The 21,544-nt window shown below is 49.5% G+C and overlaps 2 protein-coding genes across 4 annotated transcripts in view; both read right to left on the bottom strand.

Moving 5' to 3' along the window:
* The window catches only part of MEGF8 (multiple EGF like domains 8), a 92,637-nt gene extending 76,796 nt beyond the window's left edge, over positions 1–15,841 (bottom strand). The window contains exons 1-7 of the mRNA XM_048501706.1: positions 15,731–15,841; positions 12,703–12,972; positions 9,476–9,639; positions 7,305–7,511; positions 6,291–6,471; positions 3,363–3,451; positions 2,093–2,315 (exon numbers count right to left, since the gene is read on the bottom strand). Coding sequence (XP_048357663.1) covers positions 2,093–2,315; positions 3,363–3,451; positions 6,291–6,471; positions 7,305–7,511; positions 9,476–9,639; positions 12,703–12,889 — 1,051 coding nt within the window. The 5' untranslated portion in view covers positions 12,890–12,972; positions 15,731–15,841. The remainder of the gene's footprint in view (positions 1–2,092; positions 2,316–3,362; positions 3,452–6,290; positions 6,472–7,304; positions 7,512–9,475; positions 9,640–12,702; positions 12,973–15,730) is intronic.
* Positions 15,842–19,726: 3,885 nt separating this feature from the next.
* TMEM145 (transmembrane protein 145) overlaps positions 19,727–21,544 on the bottom strand; it is a 38,904-nt gene continuing 37,086 nt past the window's right edge. For 2 of the 3 annotated variants that reach the window (XM_048499455.1, XM_048499454.1), the window contains exons 14-15: positions 21,088–21,291; positions 19,727–20,544 (exon numbers count right to left, since the gene is read on the bottom strand). In XM_048499455.1, coding sequence (XP_048355412.1) covers positions 20,323–20,544; positions 21,088–21,291 — 426 coding nt within the window. In that variant the 3' untranslated portion in view covers positions 19,727–20,322. Of the gene's footprint in view, positions 20,582–21,087; positions 21,292–21,544 lie in introns of all 3 variants that reach the window. The other variant, XM_048499456.1, reaches the window with a different exon arrangement.

Genomic DNA, 21,544 nt, shown 5'->3' with positions numbered 1-21,544 from the left:
GAAGGAGGAGGAGGAGGAGAAGAAGAAGAGGAAGAAGAAGAAGAAGAAGAGGAGGAGGAGGAAGAAGAAAAAGAAAAAGAGGAAGAAGGAGGAGGAGGAGAAGAAGAAGAAGGGTTTGGATTTATATCCCCCCTTTCTCTCCTGCAGGAGACTCAAAAGGGGCTTACAATCTCCTTGCCCTTCCCCCCGCACAACAAACACCCTGTGAGGTAGGTGGGGCCGAGAGAGCTCCGAGAAGCTGTGACTAGCCCAAGGTCACCCAGCTGCCGTGTGTGGGAGTGTACAGGCTAATCTGAATTCCCCAGATAAGCCTCCACAGCTCAGGCGGCAGAGCTGGGAATCAAACCCGGTTCCTCCAGATTAGATACACGAGCTCTTAACCTCCTGCGCCACTACTGCTCCAAAGAAGTTTTTACTGAACGTTAATGATTGAGGTTGCAATCCAAAGGGGGCTGGGCAGGGAGCGTGTCATTTTTCTATCCTAGGGCCCTGTTTTCCCCCAACTGAAATCACTTCTTCAAAAGCACAGGCAATAAAAGTGTCTTGGCACAGGGTGGTTTTGGGCAGGAAACGAGCCGGAGGAAAAACGGCTTTTATAAAAATCCCCCCTGTTCTGTTCCAACCTGCATTTTATAAAGGCAAAAAAATGACCCTGGTTGTGAAACTGAACAGAATTTGGCATTCCGGACATTACAAAGTTATTTCTTTCCTATAATTTGTGCGAGCAGTTTACTAACTGGTGCTGAATTTGGACTCGTGGGGCGCCGAGTGTCCGAGTCTAAAAATAAAAGCCACGGCACAGGAAATGCCTCTGGCTCATAAGGAAACTGAGCTTCTGTCCTGCCGGGCGCTCGCCTATAGGTGCATTCTTCAATCCAGAAGGCGCTTTCTTTGCGGCCTAATCCCTGATCAACCAGCCCGGTCACAAATGGGCTTTCAACTCCTAGCAAGCTGACCAAATTCAGGCCAAAACAAGCCTGCCTGCTCTATGAAGTCTGAGCAGAGAACTGAGAATGTTCCAAAGCCCTCCCCCCTCCCCTCCCCCAGGAAACTTGTGGCACATGACCTACGCTGCCTGGGTGAAGAAATGTTTCCTTTTATTAGTCCTAATTCTCCCCCCACCCCCAGCATCTTCAATGGATGCCCCCTGGTTCTAATCCTGTGAGAAAGAGAGAATTGAACGTCTCAGATTTGTCAATAAGAGGAGAATCCTTTGTTGGCGCTCGCCATGGTAAAACTTGCAAAATAAAAGAATGTACTGCAGGGTTTCAGTGTCCTGGAAAGTACACCACCTTTTCAGCTGCTTTTCTATTCCTCCTCAGGTCTGAGAGCACTTTTATAAAGAAGAAGAAGTTGGAGTTATTACCCTCCTTTCTCTCTCGTAAGGAGACTCAAAGGGGCTGACAAACTCCTTTCCCTCCCCCCCCCCCGACCACATCAAACACCCTGTGAGGTAGGTGGGGCTGAGAGAGCTCAGAAGAACTGTGACTAGCCCAAGGTCACCCAGCTGGCGTGTGCTGGAGTGCACAAGCTGATCTGGTTCACCAGATAAGCCTCCACAGCTCAAGCGGCAGAGCGGGGAATCAAACCCGGTTCCTCCAGATTAGAGTACACCTGCTCTTAACCTATGGCTTAACCTTATGGCTACCAATCTTGATCCTCTTTGATCTGAGATTGCAAATGCCTTAACAGACCAGGTGCTCAGGAGCAGCAGCAGCAGCAGCAGGCCCTTGCTTTCACATCCTGCACGTGAGCTCCCAAAGGCACCTGGTGGGCCACTGCGAGTAGCAGAGAGCTGGACTAGATGGACTCTGGTCTGACCCAGCTGGCTTGTTCTTATGTTCTTATGTTCTTAACCACTACGCCACTGCTCCAAGATCCGGTCATGCTTTTTGCCATCCTGGCTTGATGATTCCATGACTGTTGTTTTTATGCATATTTTTTCTATTTGTTTTTGCTTTGCGAGTAGCCTCAAGTGGGTATCTGGAGAGGAGGGGTGCCTGTTTTGCAAAACAATAGAAGCCAGCCCCCTTGGCATTCCTCTCAAATGAATCCACCTGCTCCTCCCCACCACCGCCAACCCAGAACTCACCTCCAAAGACATACAGCCATTCGTCCACCACAACAGAGGCATGGCCGGCCAGTCCAGGGGGTACAAAAGACCCGGTGGTGTTAGCAGGCAGCAGCTCCTGCCAGCGCCCCTCCCGAGGTCGGTACATCCAGACATCATTGGCTAGTGAGCCGCTGGCCAACTCGCCCCCAAAGAGAACCAGGAAGCCCTCCCAAGCCAAGGCGGTGTGGGAGTGACGGGCAGACTGCAAAGAAGAAGAAGAGAAGAAGAAGAGTCTGGATTTCTACAGAGCCTTTCTCTCCTGGAAGGAGACTCAAGATGGTTTTCAAACGCTTTCCCTCTCTCTCCCCACCACAGACACCTTGTGAGGTAGGTGGGCCTGAAAGAATTTGGAAAGAACCTTTGCTAGTTCAAGGTCATCCAGTAGGCTTCATGTGTAGGAGCGGGGAAACAAATCCAGTTCATCAGATAAGAGGCCACCGCTCATGTGGTGGAGTGGGGAATCAACCCCGGTTCTCCAGATAGAGGAGACCTGGGCATTATACGGCCCGCGGGCCACATCTGGCCCGCCGGATGACCCTGACTGGCCCCCCTGCCTTTTGACCCAGCCCTCCACAATATTTTCTGTTTCTTATGCGGCCCCATGGAAAAAATAATTGCCCACCCCTGAGATAGAGTCTACCTGCTCTTAACCACTACACCACGCTGGCTCTCTACACCATAGTGCAGGGGTCTTCAAACTATGGCCCTCCAGATGTTCATAGATTACAATTCCCATGAGCCCTACCACTTGGCCATGCTGGCAGGGGCTGATGGGAATTGTAGTCCATGAACATCTGGAGGGCCAGTTTGAAGACCCCTGCCATAGTGGGATGAAGGAACAGACCTGGTGCACAACTCACACACACCCGTCCCCTTGCCGCTCAGCCACTGTCTCCAGGTTTCTGAAATCAGTTCCTCCAGAGAAAATGGCCGCTTTGGACAGAGTTCACTTGCAGGGTTCGCTTCCCTTCTAAAGGTCTGTCCTTCCGAGGCCCCGCCTCCAAGCCTCTAGGAATTTCCCAAGATGGAGTTTGCAACCCTGCTGCAAACCCAGATTGACCGTCATGTACGAACAAGCTCCACAGATGATAAAGTATTCAGATACGATTCTTTGGCTCTGTGACAAGTGTGCTTGGGTTACGCATGCATGTCCTCTCCACGGGTCACATTGTTAGATGAATTCTTCCAACATCTCAAGCATGGAAACAGGCAAAATGGTTCTCAGGGACGATGGAAAAGGGACACTTACTGGGGAGGGGCTGAGAACTCGTTGATGCCAGACGTTGGTAGTGAAGTTATAGAAGACAAGGTCGCCCAGGGCTGTGTTTAGATCCAGACCTAGTGAGGAGGAAGCAAAAATGCCATTTAGGACTTCGGCCCATCCAGACCTCTGGGACAGACCACAAATTTGTCCCACAAACACCACCACGTTTGGGATGAAAACAACCTGTTGAACCCAGAGGCGTTCCTCCCATTGGGCAAAGTGGGCAGTTGCCCTGGGCGCTGCCTTGTGGGGGGCGCAAAAACTGCAGGTTCGTCTGTGGGATTTTTGGCCTGCAGATGGCGCAGTTTTTAGGCTAGCAGCACCAAACTTTCAGGGATTTTTCAGGAAACTATCCAGATGATTTCACCCAGGTTTGGTGAGGTTTGGTTCAGGGAGTCCAAAGTTATGGACTCCCAAAGGGAGTGCCTCATCCCCCATTGTTTCCAATCGGAGCTAATAGATGGGGGCTACACCTTTGAGGGTCGATAACTTTGGACCCCCTGAACCAAACTTCACCAAACCTGGGTGGTATCATGAGTAGGGTCTCATGAAGATACTTGGAAATTTTGGTGCTGCTATCTTAATAATTTCACCCCTGACAGCAGGCACCCCCTGACAGCAGGCATTTCCCCAGATTTTCCTTCTAAATCCATTTTTATTTCTTTTATTCTCTTTTATTTCTTTTATTCTCTCAATGCCTAATAAAGGTTATTATTACTATTTTGAAAGCCTTTTGAAAATGTTTTCAAAAAATATTTCAGCTGTGTTCAGATTTGTGAGTTGGAGCATGTTCTATAATGTGATGGTGACTTTGAAACGACCTGGTGGAAAAAATGTTTGTTTGGTCACGGTGGGGGAGGGTGGCTGCCCATGAGGGGGGGGGGGGCATGAAACTCAGGTTTTGCCCAGGGCTTCAGTTTGCCTAGGTACGCCACTGGTTGAACCTACCACTCCTTTGACCTCACCACTATGCAGCCAATGCTGGCCACCATGTTCTTTTACGATGTAAAATGTCTGAAACTGTTTCAGCTGGGGGCGGGGACCCAGTTTTTAAAATGGAAATGTCAGCAGAAATATTTACATTCATGTTCTTGCATGTATTTATATGAAAAAAAATTAAAAAATAAATAACCTTTACGTATTCAGTCCTTGCCTTATGTTTTAAATAGCACAACAACTCATAATGTCTTTACATTCTTTTCTAGTTTTTCTAGGGGGGGCGGTGCCCCAAGGTCTCCTGGGTAGGGTAATTCCCACCAAGGCTTTATTCAGCCTGAATTGAACAGGTCTGAGCTTTTTCAGCTCTGAACTTTTTCAGCCTAAACTAAGGTAAGGGGAGGGGGGGAGAGTGCGGTGGGGGGAGGGAGAAAACATAGAATCCACCCCGGGCGCCATTTGGCCCAGCTACACCTCTGCACCACGATATTCTCAAGCACCTGAATCGGTTTGACCCAATATCTGCAGGCATTTTATCAATACAGCCACAGCAATTTAACAATCAACTTTGGCAAATCAAAAGTTATGATATTTTCTATGCATCGTCAGACATACACGAGGAAGATGGGAAATTGCTGTGTTGAACAAGTCAAATCATTTAAATACCTAGGATTGAACTTCCAGGCTATAATATCAATTGGGGTCTATATTCTCGTCGGGATATTCCGCAAAACCAAATGTTCCGTGGCTGCAGTTGCGCGCTTTTTAATTAAGGCAATTAACTAATACCAGCAGTGCTCCGAGTGTTTAACAGCAAGGTCATCTCACAACTACTACCCTGTTTCCCTGAATATAAGACATCCCCGAAAAATAAGACATAGTAGAGGTTTTGCTGAAGTGCGAAATATAAGGCATCCCCTGAAAGTAAGACATAGCAAAGTTTTTGTTTGGAAGCAGGCCCGACGAACAGAACACAGAAAAATAAGACATCCCCTGAAAATAAGACATAGCGCATCTTTGGGAGCAAAAATTAATATAAGACACTATCTTATATTCAGGGAAACACGGTATATGGCATACCGGTTCGGATGAAAACACAATGCAGGGACCATGAACAAATCCAAGCCAGCTTTCTAAGGAAAATTATGGATTGGGTGAACCCAAATGTATTAGTTACATGGCCCTCTGTGCAGAATCTGGTCAACAACTATTGGAGACTAAAGTGTGGATTTCAACTATCGGATACTGGTTAAAAATCCACTATAGGTCTAATGGGGATAAATAACTTAATCACCAATATGCTAGAAGACACTAAATTTACCCACTGGTCCAAATTAGTCCACAACCAAATTGGAAGATTGGGAACAGTTCTGGTCGATCTGACAAACAGCCGTGAAGCTGATGCATTCCAAGGGATCAAATAAAGATTCCACTACTATGAAAGACAGATGTTGTTGCCACAAACACAGAAAATATGCTCACCTGGTGCCTTAGGCGCACCTGTAAAGAATGGCATGAGAGCAAACTACCTGTTTCCATTAACCACTACAAAGAAGAGCCTGCCTCCCTGACAAGATTGAACACATTTCCTCTCTCATGGACTACAACTGGCCATGCTGGCAGGGGCTGATGGGAATCGTAGTCCATGAACATCTGGAGGGCCACAGATTGCAGACCCCTGTCCTAGGTGGAGGGTTTCTTTCTAACAGCAACACGTTGGGAAGGGATTCCTCAGAAACCCTGGCAGGGGCTGATGGGAACTGTAGTCCGTGCACATCTGGAACACCATAGGTTGGGCACCCCTGGCCTAAAGCATCCGTGACAAGTGGGTGTGCAGCTGCTGAGTCACACCCAGCTGTGTCTCTGGCTCACACTTTTCAGACCTCAGGAACAAGAGTTTCCATTTCCCAAGCATACCCCCTTGGGACGGTCCCCTTCCTTCCGCCCACTCTAAAACAGAACAAGGTGACTGCTGACCTCCAAAGATATACAGTCCTCCAGTAGAAGATAGGAAGGTGCCAGCCGCCGCCGTGCGGGGCCGGAAGCTGGGATCCCCGGCGCTCACATTGTACCACTTGCCGGCTCCTTGGTTCTCGCTCAGCGCCAAGTCGCAGGCCTGACCCACAAAGCCCGGCTCACATTGGCAGCGTCCCAGGTCCTGTGCGGGGGCACAAAGAGAAACAGGCTGGTGGAGTCGGAGCGAAGAAGATTTTTGTCAGACTAAGAAACGAGGGCAATCTCCCAGACAAGGAAACTCACCCTTAAAATACAGCATAAAGGCCCAAAAAACTTCTACAGCAGGAGTCTCCAACCTATGGCCCTCCAGATGGTCATGGACTACAACTCCCATCAGCTCTGTCAATTGGCCATGCTGGCAGGGACTGATGGGAATCGTAGTCCATGAACATCTGGAGGGCCATCGGCTGGAGTCCCCTGTTCAACCATTTTTACCATTTTGCATTTGGTATGCCCTTCAAAGATCACTGCAATCAACGAATACAAATCTACTGGTGACCCCTGGCTTTCTTGGCCCCTGCCTGGGGGAACGCTCCGTCTGGGGAGACCAGAGCCCTGGGGGGTTTCACATAGTTCTGCAGGGCCTGTAAGCCAGAGAGGTTCCACCAGGCAGAGGGCTGAGGAAGCTACAGTTTTGGCATCAGTTTGGTCTTCCCCTCCTCCTTCTTCCCGCCTGTTTAAGTAACTATTGTTATTTATCAACACCAGAAGAACATAAGAACTAGCCTGCTGGATCAGACCAGAGTCCATCTAGTCCAGCACTCTGCTACTCGCAGTGGCCCACCAGGTGCCTTTGGGAGCTCACTTGCAGGCTGTGAAAGCAATGGCCTTCTGCTGCTCCTGCTGCTCCCGAGCACCTGGTCTGCTAAGGCATCTGCAATCTCAGATCAAGGTGGATCAAGTTTGGTAGTCATACATCGTTTCCATCCCCTTTACGGGAAGGAAACAGTGAGGAGTTAAGGGCAAAAAACTTACCTGGCTACAAGTTCCATGGTTCTGACAGTAGGTGGCGCAGTCGGGCATCGAACAGTCTTCACCTCCCCAATCTTGAAAACAGGTGCAGCGCCCGTCGTTGTCGCAGGTCCCATGCCCTGAGCAGCCCATGGGGCACAGCGAGACGGCATAGGTGGCATTGAAGCCCAACAGGTTATAGTTGGCGTCGCTGAACAGATGTAGCAGCATCTGCCGAAAGGGAGGAGGAGGAGGAGGAAGAAGAAGAGTTGCATTTATATCTCCCTTGTCTCTCCTGCAGGAGACTCAAAGGGGCCTTCAAACTCCTTTCCCTTCCCCCCTCACAACAAACACCCTGTGAGGTAGGTGGGGCTGAGAGAGCTCCAAAAAACTGTGACTAGCCCAAGGTCACCTAGCTGGCATGTGTTGGAGTGCACAGGCTAATCTGAACTCCCCAGATAAGCCTCTGCAGCTCAAGCGGCAGAGCGGGGAATCGAACCCGGTTCCTCCAGATTAGAGTGCACCTGCTCTTAACCACTATGCCACTGCTGCTCCTAATCAAGGAGTCACGAGGATGTCAAGGGAAGAGCGCCAGAACAGCCACAATGAGGCTGGTAGGACCTAAATCGGTAAGCTGTGGTCCTGTCCCAAGAACGCGGCTCAAAAAACTGAGAAAACTGGGCCTCTATTCATACAGTCTCTAAAAACGAAAGTGCCAAAACTGTGACTCACACGCTTTCGCGCCATGATGCGCAGCGCATGACATTGCACCGGGTTTGGGGAATCGCAAAGCTGATTCACGTATGCTAGCGAAAATCCCCAAACGAGTTACCACAGTGACCATCAATCGATGTCACTTTCACTAATATTCTTATCAAGTCCTTTCTGTTCCATTTTAATACAAATAAGGTTTTGGGACAGTATTCACTCTATGTATCATCGAAGGCTTTCACGGCCGGATTCAACTGGTTGTGGTGAGTTTTCCGGGCTGTGTGGCCGTGGTCTGGTGGATCTTGTTCCTCAAGATCCACCAGACCACGGCCACACAACCCGGAAAACCCACCACAATCAGTAGAAGAAGAAGAAGAAGAAGAAGAAGAAGAAGAAGAAGAAGAAGAAGAAGAAGAAGAAGAAGAAGAAGAAGAAGAAGAAGAAGAAGAAGAAGAAGAAGAAGAAGATGATGATGATTTTGGATTTATATCCCCCCTTTCTCTCCTTGTAGGAGACCTAGGCAAAGGGATTAAGCTCTCTCACGTCTCCAGACTTGCCCTTCCCCCCCTCACAACAAACACCTGTGAAGGTGGGTGCCAGGGGCTGAAAGAGTCTCGAAGAATCTGCATTAGCCCAAGGCTACCCAGCTGGCGTGTGTGGGAGTGTACAGGCTAATCTGAATTCCTCAGATAAGCCTCCACAGCTCAGGCGGCAGAGCTGGGAATCAAACCCGGTTCCTCCAGATTAGATACACGAGCTCTTAACCTCCTACGCCACTGCTGCTCCTACATGGACTACAATTCCCATAGTAAGCTGGACGACAGTGGTGTAGCAAGGGGGGGACAGGGGCTAGAGCCCCAGGCACCACTTCACACAGTCACGTGAGGGCACACTGCGGGACCGCCCCTCCTCGCAATTGCACCCCACCCGAACTCCCCATTATGTTCGGGGTGGGGTGCAGCTGAACACCAGCCAGCGGGGCCAATGGGCTGCCTTGCCCCCCAACTCCATGTGGAATTCAGGAGCGCTGCAGGCCCAATTTGATGCCAGTCTCAGCTTGCCCAACTTTAAACTCCAGGGTGAAAGATGGACGCAGGTGAGCAGAGGTCAGCATCAAACGGCCTGAGCCAATCCCAAACCCCACAAGGAGTTCAGGGATGGAGCAAGCCCAGCTGGCCCCACAGGCTGGCCTTCGGCTGCGCCCCTGTTCCAAACTCCAAGCAGAGTTTGGGGTGGAGCACAGTTATGAGTGGCCGGAATATAACTGTGAGCCCTGGGCAGCATTTTTAACAGCTGTGCCCCTGCTGGAGAATGCTGGATTCAAATCAGAACGTTATTCTCATCAGATGTGAAGAACTGGTCCAAACGGAACCAAGACAACGTTCTGATTTGAACTGAGCATCCTCTGGTTTTCTCTGATTCTAGATTGGTGCTACTGGTCAGGACACGACACGACCTAACTCCCCACCCTTGTGGGTCAGTACCTTGCCGGAGGTAGCCTCAATGGTAGCGGGCAGAGTACTGCCACTGAGACTGGCCAGCAGGGGGCTGCTGGAGGAATCGCCGTCGTAGATGAAGAGGTAGTCGTAGGTGCACTCCGTGTCCATGAACATGAAAGTCAAGAGGATGCGGTAGCTGCTGCTGGGAGCTAAACGGGATAGAAAAGAAGGTTACCAAAGCATCTCCAGAAAGGGAGCCTTCTCAATGAGCATGAACCCGTTCCACCACCTCTCCATCAGAGCCCAAAGCCTGCAAGTCCCCGTTTCCAATCAGGGAAATTGTGGGCACCTTATGGGAGAATCATAAAGCTGCTGAGGGAGGGAGGGAGGGTGGGAGGGAGGGAGAAGGAAGGAAGGAAGGGAGGGAGGGAGGGAGGGAGGAAGGAAGGGAGGGAGGAAGGGAGCGAGGAAGGGAGGGAGGAAGGGAGGGAGGGAGGGAGGGAGGGATAAGGAAGGCAGGCAGGCAGGCAGGAAGGGAGGGAGGGAGGAAGAGAGAGAGGAAGAAGGGAGGGAGGGAGGGAGGGAGGGAGAAGGAAGGCAGGCAGGCAGGGAGGGAGGGAGGAAGGGAGAGAGGAAGAAGGGAGGGAGGAAGATGGAAGGAAGGAAGGAAGGAAGGAAGGAAGGAAGGAAGGAAGGAAGGAAGGAAGGAAGGAAGGAAGGAAGGAAGGAAGGAAGGAAGGAAGGAAGGAAGGAAGGAAGGAAGGAAGGAAGGAAGGAAGGGAGGGAGGAAGGAAGGAAGGAAGGAAGGAGGGAAGGAAGGAAGGAAGGGAGGGAGGGGAGGGAGGGAGGGAGGGAGGAGGGAGGGAGGAAGGAGGGAGGAAGGAAGGAAGGAAGGAAGGAAGAGGGAGGAAGGGAGGAAGGAAGAGGAACGAAGTAAGGAAGAGCGAGGAAGGAAGGAAGGAGGGAAGGAGGGAAGAGGGAGGAAGGAAAGAAGGAGGGAAGGAAGGAAGGAAGGAAGAGGAAGGAACGAACAAAGGAAGGAAGGAAGGAAGGAAGAGGGAGGAAGGAAGGAAGGAGGGAAGGAGGGAAGAAGTTGGGTGACAGGAAGAATTTTGGCAGATGTCACTTCCATTTCTCCAGAAAGCCACTTCTGTGAATTTCTTTCTGTCACGTAACTGTGAGAGCATGGAACCTCTTTCGGGAAACCAAGATGGCAACATCTGGTAGCATACGACTCCATTCCCATGTCCCCGGATCACACAGGCATTTCAATACCGCAATCAGGAACAGCATTAAGAACCAACGATTCTTTAACAGATCAGAAGAGACTTGTTGGAGATACAGTGACGATGAGCCATTCTGTTTTGTTTGCTGGCATGCCCAGATATCTTGCTCCTGCACAGGGAGGTTCCGTTCTCTGATCACTAATGCCCAGTTTTAAACCCGTTCATTATGAATTCATAATGGCTGGGCCATCTGTGGCGTTGGTACGGAAGTGCAGGCAGCCAGGCCGAGAATGGTGCAGGCCAGACACAGGGGTCCCCGACCTTTTCAAACCTATACCTTTCGAATTCTGACCCCTGGCCGCTCATCCACAAAATGGCAGCCAAAAATGGCTGCCACAGGAGGTAGAACCAGTCACAAAATGGCTGCCACAGGAGGTAGAACCAGTCACAAAATGGCTGCCACAAGAGGTAGAACCAGTCACAAAATGGCTGCCACCGGAGGTAGAACCAGTCACAAAATGGCTGCCACAGCTTACCTGCAGTCCCACAAATTGCTTATCCTTGTGCTGTGGTGGCAGCTGCTGCCAAAGTAATAGTTTTAGAAATCTGTAAAGCCATTCAAATCTCTTTAAAAAAAATTTTTAATTGATACTTTGGATTGTTACAGATTTATTCTATACATCTTTATGTTTCATCCTCCATCCCCCTTATCCCCCCCTCCCCCCTCCTTCTTTTCTTCTTTAAATGTGCAGCAGCAGGTCCATTCTTTCTAATCTTCTTTTCCAGTTTTCTTCTGCGATTCCAATTTCGTTTAACCGGTCTTCGAATTCAGTCCAGATCCATATCATATCCTTTTGTTTTTCTTGCCGTATTTGGTTTCTTGACATTATGTCAAAAATTTCTAATTGTATTTGTTTCCATATATATTCCAGCCGTTTTTGTGTTGTCCAGATTCTTTTGTCTTTCCACCCTAATGCTATTACCGCATGGGCCGCTCTGATCATAAGTTTAAATAGCATTCTCGTTCTTTGTTCTATTATTGTATATTCCAGTTTGCCTATAAATAACACATCTATGTTTATCTTTATTTTTACTTTCGCATATTTTTCCATATACGTTGTAACATTCTCCCACAGGTGTTTTACCTCTGGACATTCTAACCACATATGGGTATGAATTGCATTTTTATCCCCATTCAAATCTCTAAGAACAAGTCAGAAGCCTTGCTGGGCAAAAGCCTCACCTGGCTTGTCTCACTTTCTAAAAACAGAGCACCAAGAAGGGTCCTAGTGGGTGCCATGGTGCCCACAGGTATTACGTTGGGGACCCCTGGTACAGAGACCGAACAGGACTTGAGAAAGAGCCCAGCCTTCTCTGGGCAGGAGCAGTGGTGGGATCCAAACATTTTAGTAACAGGTTCCCATGGTGGTGGGATTCAAACAGTGGCGTAGCGCCAATGAGGCTGGGCAGGCACGACGGGGGCGTGGCCGGGCATTCCGGGGGCATGGCATTAATAATTTCTCTGTTACTGTAAAAAACTCTTACTGCAAAAAAAAGTTCCTAATTTCCAGCTGGTATCTTTCTGTCCACAATTTAAACTCATTCTAGCAAGTCCCATCGTCTACTGCCAACAGAAACAACTACTTCTCCTCTAACTGACTGCCTGTCAAATACTTAATACTTTCAAATACTTAGTTTTGTTTCTAGAAATCAAAAGAAGGAGACTTTCCTTAAACAAGGAACTTTACCATATTTCTAAAGCATGTTTTTAAAACAGCCCAACAGGGAGAATTATCCCATTTTCTACCTTCGCTAACTAGCCACATAGGAAACAACAGGACGTTATGATTTTTGGACCTAATGGAATTTCTAACGGAAAAGCAGACCCAATTAGTAACCCCCTCTTGGCACACACAGATAATTAGTAGCCCACTCTCGGGAACTGGTGAGAACCTGCTGGATCCCACCTCTGGGCAGGAGCCTCTTTGCTTGAACCGCTAATGGCCACAGAGACGAGAATGTCCCGGCCCCTCCCAAACAGCTCACCTTCCACCAGCCACTCGCAGTTCCCATTGACAGAGTAATTGCCCGGCCCGTCGGTGACATATCCAGATGCGTTGCGGAGTACTTGGCGTTCCCCCTTGCAGTCTCCCCCACCGACTCGACGGAGCCCACCCAGGAACAGCAGCAGCGTCACTAGCGGCATCAGGCAGCCGGCTGCTCGGAGGTCCATGGCGGGGCTCGGATCTCTGAGCCGGAACCGGCTGCCTGGTCAGCGCCCTTCAGAAGACGAGTGGGGAAGCATCATAGTCCAGCCTGAAAGAATAAATAAGAACGTGGGTTAAGGCGCCGTGAATAAACAGAGGGAAAGTATTCAACAAGATGATCCAGTCCAGGGGTCTGCAACCTGCGGCTCTCCAGATGTTCATGGACTGCTGGCAGGGGCTGATGGGAATTGTAGTCCATGAGCATCTGGAGAGCTGCAAGTTGCAGACCCCTGATCCAGCCATTCCATAACCTGAATCCTGGCTCAGCCCTAGCACCTATTTTGAATGCCATATAGACGTACTGAAACTAGGGCTCTTTCTCTCTCTTTTTAATACAGCAAAGCCTCAGTTTTCATTGGTAATCCATCCAAAAAGAATCAATGAAAACCGAAACCAATGAAAACCGAGGCAAACTTTTCCATAGGAACCAATGTAAATCCAATTAGTTGGGTGCTGTGTGGTTTCCGGGCTATATGGCCGTGTTCTAGCAGCATTCTCTCCTGACGTTTCACCTGCATCTGTGGCTGGCATCTTCAGAGGATCCTCTGAAGATGCCAGCCACAGATGCAGGAGAGAATGCTGCTAGAAGCCATACAGCCCGGAAACCACACAGCACCCAAGTGATTCCGGCCGTGAAAGCCTTCGACAATACATTAAATCCAATTAATCCGTTCCTGAGTCACTCCAAAACATACCAAAAACACATTTTTTGGTGAATAAACACAGTGTTTAATGCTGAAAACAGTAACAAACAATAACACTAGGTCCAGCTTCAGAGCCAGTGGACCAATGTCGCACCAGAAAGCTGTCCGAAGAGGTCTGTTTCTGACCCCTCTTTAAGATTTGTCTGAAATGGGACAAGACATTGCCATTGAACAAGTTGCAGACATGACCTGCAACAGCTTTGTCCGGGTGATTTTTCTCCACAGACCCCTGCACCTTACTGCAAATCGATGAAAACCGAGACAAATTTTTCACTGAAAAAATCGATGAAAACCGAAACCGATGAAAACCGAAGGCAATGGAAACCGAGGTTCCACTGTATGCCTATTTGTGACCAGGTTTTGACAAGATAGTTCAAGCTAGCTGTGTCTCATCAGATGTTAGAAGTCAAGCAGGGTTGGTTGTGGTAAGCTTGGATGGGAGACCACCAAGGCTCCCTATACAGAGGCAGGCAATGGCAAACACCCTTGAATGTCTTTGCCTTGAAAGCACCATGGGATCACCGCGAGCTGGCTGCAATTTGCTGGCAACCAAATCTAAGAACAGGACAGGGAAGAAGAGGTTTAATTAAAACAAGTCTTTGAAAAGACAGCCATTCTGGGAGAAAGTGAATAACAAGGACCTGAACTTTCACAAATATAGTTAACCCTTCCTTTGTTGGCTTAAGGCAGGGATGGCCAACCTATGGTGCTGCAGATGTTCATGGACTATGATTCCCATGGCCAATTGGCCATGCTGGCAGGGGCTGATGGGAATTGTAGTCCATGAACATCTGGAGCGCCATAGGTTGGCCACCCCTAGCTTAAGGCCATTCATGCCAATTGCTGAAGACTCTCAGTCCTTCAAAATGCAATAAACTTGTAAACCACTTGAAGCCCACAGACTGGAATCAGTTGCAATTGTAAGATATGCCAACTTTTTCTTCTGTAACTTCTACTTGTCCATTGTACTTTTCTTTTTTAGCCTATCCCACCAAAAACATAAAAGAAAGGGGGGGGGGGAGAAGAATTTGGTTTATTTATTTAAATATTCATAGCCTGCCTTTCTCGTCAGCCGAAGGAGAGATGACAGTACTTCTGTTCAGGGACACAGTGCATCTTCTGTACTCTCAGCAAGCACCCCACACCCTTCGGATTGTGAGAGTGGGATGACAGTGAGGCTCACACCTCACCCATTTTTGTGATAAGCCGAAACCTTCTCCCAGCTTTCAAACCCCAAATAAATGAAAAACGAACCCATCGCTCCACCTGGTTGCATGTATAGCATCTGTTGGTGGTATGCAGATTAAGGATGGGTGGATGGGTTAAATAGATAGACAGGCAGGCAGGCAGGCCGGTCGGTCGGTTAGACATATAGGTGAAATAGGTAGGTAGGTGGGAAGGTTAAGTAGGACAGACAGACAGACTAGTAGGACAAATAGGTGAGATAGGTAAGTAGGTGGGAAGGTTAGGTAGGACAGACAGACAGACAGACAGACAGACAGACAGACAGGACAAATAGGTGAGATAGGTAAGTAGGTTAAGTAGGATAGACAGACAGACAGGTAGGACAAATAGGTGAGATAGGTAAGTAGGTTAAGTAGGATAGACAGACAGACAGGTAGGACAAATAGGTGAGATAGGTAAGTAGGTTAAGTAGGACAGTCAGACAGACCAATCCCATCACATCCCCTGGAATACTTCACATCACGGGCTCTAAACCATCCATGGGCAGAAAGCCCAGCGAAAAAAAGGAGCCAAAAGTCTCTTATGAGCGACCCTTAAAGGGAAGTGCGGTGGTGGGAAAGGGATGTTTGCACAAACCCTCTTATATGGGCTTTTGGGGGCATCATGCAGGAAACAACCTTAGAGAAGCCCGGAGCAATCACAGCATGGAGTCACTCTGGGAAAGAGCTGCACCGACGTAGCAAAAAACCCGACGAGGGAAATAAATGCTGCTTCTGCAGCCACGATTCTCTAGGAGAGTCTAAGACGGCGGGGGGCACAAGAGAAAGGGCTCTGTGGGGCTCCGAAGGGGGAATCCTGTAAGGGGGACGGCGGACTTTCCTAGCAAGGTTGCAAGAGAGCCCCCCCCAAAACCCACACCTCCGTGGCCGGCGACCCACCTCCGCTGCCCCCGCGGCCCATGGAGAGGCGCAGTCCGGGAGCCCGGGGGAGGCACCGAGACGACGGCCCAGAGCGGCCGCATGAGGGAGCGACGCATAGAGAAAGGAGGATAGAGTGGATCCGCCGATGGAGCTGGGGAATCGCGGGAGTCGAGACGAGAGGCTAGAGCGGAGGCGGGGGGGTTGCCATGCCAGCAGCAGCTGGAATTTTTTGTGGTGGCGAACCTTTGGCACTCCGGATGTTATGGACTACAATTCCCTATGGCCCAGTTTGGTCATGCTGGCAGGGCTGATGGGAATTGTAGTCCATAACATCTGAGTGCCAAAAGACTCGCCTACCTCAGAGCTGGAATCAAACTGCATGGCTCCTCCAGATAAGAGGATTATAGTTCACAGTTCCCATCATCCCCTGCCAGCATCATGCTGGCAGGGGATGATGGGAACTGTAATCCATAATATCTGGAGAGCCGCGAGTTTGACACCTGTGGGATAGATGGCTGGAAGACAGGAGAGAGATGTTTCCAAGCTTTTATGTCGAAAATTTCGTCTCCTTGGGCGAGGTGTCATTGAGCATGTGCAGAGCCCACTTCCTAAGGGCCTGTGATGATGCTGAATATCAACAACAACACTAATAATAGATGGGATTGTTGTTTTCTTAATACAAATTGCACAGTCTATAATTGTTTTGTGACTATGGCTCCTATTTACTCAGTTTACATACACTCCCAGCCTGTCTTGAGGAGCTTAAAATATAAATTTTAGGCCAAGCTGCAAAAGGGCAGAAGCACAGAGTCAAAGGGAACTGAGGGAGAATACGCATTACGAATATGCATTTATGCATTATGCTTATAGGTTAGCCATGTTAGTTGGTTGCAGCAAGGAGAGTGATTGTGTTTTTTGAGGCTAGCATCAGTTTCTGTGCCCTACAAGCCGCTTTGTGGGAAATGCACAAATGTCCACGTTGCAATGAAAACAAGTCTTTTGGGTGCCCCCAGACACCTGTTTATTTTTGGTGTTGGGATAAACAGAGTTTATCTCTTCAGAGACCACGGCTTCCGGCAATTGTGAAGGGTGTAACTCTATTTAGGCTTCTCTGCTGTAACACAGCTGCCCCATTGGAACTGATGGGCCGAGGCCTGGTTTAAACATGATGCAGGCGAGATGCAAACAAAGCTGGGCCTTTGCAAGGTGTCCAGGGCTCTTTCAGCCTTTTCGGAAATGTTAGAATAATTTTACTTAACGTGGACGCTGGAGAAAGCATCCACCATTTCTTGCAAATATGTGCCAGCTGATCCCGTCTGTCATTTGTTACTCACATGGCTAAACAGAGCCTGGAACCAGCCGTGTTTGTGGGTAACTTGTAGAGTACTCACAAACTGTCCTTTGAAGCTTCAGAGACAAACTTTCATACTCATACTTGGCTCCTGGACTTCAGGTATTTGTTCACGATAACCTCCCCTCCAGCACTTTCGAGGCAAAATAATTGAGGCACCAAGCATCCACTACAGATACCTTCCCTTTCTCCTTCTGTTTTTCTGTTGCTAGTTTGTTTGTGGGGGGGTTGCAATAAGTGAAATGGTGGAGCGGGAGAGTTACCCTCCCCTTTCTCCAGTGCTATTCAGATAGGGGCCCTTTGGCAGATGAAGATTAGCTTATTTTGTGTGTGTGTATGTGTGTGTGTTTAAACTTGGTTGTCTATTCTTTTGGACCTTCACATTTTGCTTCATTGTTTTAAATGGCTCTATGTTTCATCGTGGTCAACGGTTTTGTGGGTTGACAGACCAGAAAGCAGAACACATTAAAAAGAAAAAATAAATATGCCTTTACACTTTTCCCTCTCGTTATTAATCACGTCTTTCCAATGCCCGTCCCCCCTGTCTACCAAAGAACCCGCTCCGATTCCACTCCTATGCAAACCAATAGGAACTGTCACGTTCACTCCTCGGATAGACAAGGCTGGGTAGAAAGGTTGACAACCGAGAGAGAATCTGGTTGAGGCATACCAATCAATGGGATTCAATGAAAAATAATTAGGAGCTCAGCTGGGAAAGGAGAGAAATTAGTGCCTTAGTCTCAACCGACATGTTTCTATTTATTTACAATAACCTGCCTCCCAGGAGTTTCGCCAGCAGCAGCTACCAGTAGCAGCAGAAACAGCACCACTGCTCCAGACGCTGTTCACTTGCAGCTACGCAGGTCTGTGAGGATTAAATGGAGTTTAATGAGCTCGCACTAGCCCTGGGTGCCTTAAGAGGTTTGCGAGAGAGGTAATCAATTTAAGTGTGTGGGTTTGTCGTGTGCGTAGCCGGATGCTTCTCTGTTTCCTGTAGGAGTAATGATTGGGAACAAGAGCAGGTCTCTGTAACTGGAGTCAGGCCCCACAGAACCAAACGCAGCCTAGTTCCTGTATTTTGACGGCCGAATATTTAACACCTTGCCCCACCCCGTCCTTTCCAAGTGGCATGCAACCAGACGTGTTCTGAGCAGTTCTGATGGGCTGCCATTCGAGCCACGGAGAGGCACAACGTATTTCTCCTGCCCAAGGCAGGTGTCTGTGGTTAACAGCCTATTTTACCAGGTGCACAAAAGATCGTGAAGATGTTCCCCGCCCTGGTATCTTTTCCTCCTCTCTAGCTTGCTTATTCCCCAGAAGAAGAAGAAGAGGAGGAGGAGGAGGAGGAGGAGGAGGAGGAGGAAGGAGGAAGGAGGAAGGAGGAGGAGGAGAAGGAGGAGGAGAAGAAGAAGAAGAAGAAGAAGAAGAAGAAGAAGAAGAAGAAGAAGAAGAAGAAGAAGAAGAAGAAGAAGAAGAAGAAGAAGAAGAAGAAGAAGAAGAAGAAGAAGAAGAAGAAGAAGAAGAAGAAGAAGAAGAAGGGGAAAAAGAAAAAAGAAGAGGAGGAGGAAGAATTTGAATTTATATTCCCCTTTCTCTCCTGTAGGAGACTCAAAGGGGCTTACAATCTCCTTTCCCTTCCCCACTCACAACAAACACCCTGTGAGGTGGGTGGTGCTGAGAGAGCTCCGAAAAGCTGTGACTAGCCCAAGGTCACCCAGCTGGCGTGTGTTGGAGTGCCCAGGCTAATCTGAATTCCCCAGATCAGCCTCCACAGCTCAGGCAGCAGAGCGGGGAATCAAACCCAGTTCCTCCAGATCAGAGTGCACCTGCTCTTAGCTACTGCGCCACTGCTGCTCCTTGCTGATTCCCCAGAACAGACGCATGCCTTCCCAGCGAGATAGAAACACAAGAATCCTTTTTATTTTGGCAAAAAAAAAAATCCGCTCTGATGGATTTCAGAAAATTGTCATCATCAGGGGGAAAAATCCACAGCACCATCACGGGAAGGGGACGGGGTGATGCCATCGCCTAAGGGGGTCAGGCTGAGAAGGGAGAAATCTCAGGAAGTGCTGTCGTCATAGAATAGAGGAGAGCATGAACGGGAGGAATACGGAAAAAAACCAGGACATATTTTTACATGGCAAACTGGGGCCTGCAACCACTCATTGTCCCATTTCCGCTCAAACAGGAGGACTGTTCAGCCACAGTGCAGGTTTTGCTCTGGGTTACATTCACTACGGCAGTGATGGCGAACCTTTTCGAGCCCGAGTGCCCAAATTGCAACCCAAAACCTACTTATTTATCGCAAAGGGCCAACACGGCAGTTTAACCTGAATACTAAGGTTTTAGTTTAGGAAAACGGTTGGCTCAGAGGCGTGTGTTACTCGGGAGTAAGCTTGGCGGTCGTCGGTGGCTTTGCTTCGAAGCAACCGTGCAACTCTTCCAACGGGTGAATCACGACCCTAGGAGGGTTTACTCAGAAGCAAGCCCCGTTGCCAGCAACCGAGCATACTCCCAGGTAAAGGATCACGCTTTAGTTCTTTGCATGGAAATCAGTGGGGTTTAACAGCGCTTAACAGGGTGACCTTCGCTGCTTCCCCAAAACTAGGTCTTAGGTTCAATGCTAATAATCGATCCCAGCGGCCCAGGCCAGCCTAGATGTGCGTGGGGGGTGGGGGCGACTCTGTTTACGCGTGCCCACAGAGAGGGCTCTGAGTGCCACCTCTGGCACCCGTGCCATAGGTTCGCCACCACTGCACTACGGGGAAATGGCAGCCAGGAAGCAGGCCTGTCTCTCTGACTGAAGCAGAGATGGGGGGGAGGGACCCACCCCCAGACTCATGGGAAAAATGAAACAGAGTCACTTCCCGTGTTCATCCAGTCCCTGGCTGGTCCCCTCCAGTAGAACCAGCCCCAAAGCGGAGGAGCTCAAGACTGTCCCACGCCAAAAAAAAGGACACGTATGGGGCGTCTTTTATATAACTAGCAAGGTGAGGATTCTCTCCCTCTGTCATTGAATGGGAGCTTGTAAACGAAGGAGTCCCTTTATATACAGCTTAACTGTGTTCTCGGGAATGAAGCGGTTCTGTACTATTTCGGGGAGATCCGGGACAGAATAGCCTGTCTGATATGTCAGGACATAAGAGGGAACAGAGGAGGCCGGGGGGGAAAGTGGGGTATTGGAGGAGAAACCCCGGGATGGGAAGCAGGAAAGCCACAAAAGGAAATTAGGAGACCCCCTACACAGGCCGAGCACCAGTTGTGTGCATGCTAAAATATTCGGTGTAGCCGTTGTGCTGATGGAGTTGGGGCGCATGCAGCTGGTAGGGGGGCGGCTGGCTCTCGCTCCCCATGGAAGGTTTCAACAGCATGGGGGTCCCACTGAGCTCTGAGGTGGTGACCACGCAGCTGGGGGTCAGGGTACGGTCCGCAGATGACGTCTCCTCCATTTGCTTGCGCGGCTGGACAGGGGAATGGAAACAGAATATCCAGTCAGCACTGGAAACAGAAAAGAGAAACCTTAAACGATCATTTTTCTTCATATCCCCGTCCCCTACCTAACCAGAAGAAAGAAAAACCAAGCTGAGCAAAGAGGCTTAGAAGTTCCAATGTTTAGTACAGACCTGTACAGCATATGTACAAGCAGTGGCGTAGCGCCAAGGGGACAGGGAGGCATGACGCACGGGGCATATGCTGGTGCGGGGGCGTGACGGGGGGCATGGCGGGGCGCAGGCCGCACGAGTGCCTTGGGCACAGTCCCCCCTCACTACGGCTCTGAGTGCAAGCCAAGGGTGATTGGCGAAATGTGTGAGGGCCCTCAGAAAGACCAGTAGACCTGCTCAAAGTTGCGCAGGTCTGTCCTAGTGCAAGAGAGAATGCATGACTCAGCTCATCCTGGTCCCCTGGATCTTGGTTATCTACATGTTTGGGCAACTTGGAAGGAAAAGGAAGAGCAGCCGAAGACAGGGCTTCCTCCGTAAGCGAGGGCTAGAGGTGAGACTCACGTTGCTGGCATTGCTGCTCCCCGTGCTCTGGGGGATCGAGAAGAGCTCCGTGAAGTTTGGCACTGAGTCGCTGATGAAAGTCACGTTGCCATACACGTGGTGGGGGAACTTGGCCCCGGCCGCCGCCTCCTCTACAATCCCGATCTGCGACGTCCGCACGTGGTAAGGGAAGTTCTTGTTGGCTGCCGAAGGACGGGTCATAATCTGAAGGAACAAGAGAAAAGTATCAGACCAGCAGCCGGATAATGGAAATGTGAGGTTTGCTGAGTATATTTGCCACTGAAAAAGATCCTCCTTCCACTTACTTCCTCTAGAAAAGAAAGTGGCAGCAGCAGCAGCAGCAGCGTAGTGGTTAAGAGCAGGTGCATTCTAATGTGGAGGAGTCGGGTTTGATTCCCCGCTCTGCCGCTTGGGCTGTGGAGGCTGATCTGCAGAATTCAGATTAGCCTGTGCACTC

This window comes from Sphaerodactylus townsendi, linkage group LG06, assembly GCF_021028975.2.
Source record: "Sphaerodactylus townsendi isolate TG3544 linkage group LG06, MPM_Stown_v2.3, whole genome shotgun sequence".
Taxonomy (NCBI): Eukaryota; Metazoa; Chordata; class Lepidosauria; order Squamata; family Sphaerodactylidae; genus Sphaerodactylus; species Sphaerodactylus townsendi.
The sequence above is the reverse complement of the archived record's forward strand: the minus strand, read 5'-3'. Positions and strand labels throughout refer to the sequence as shown.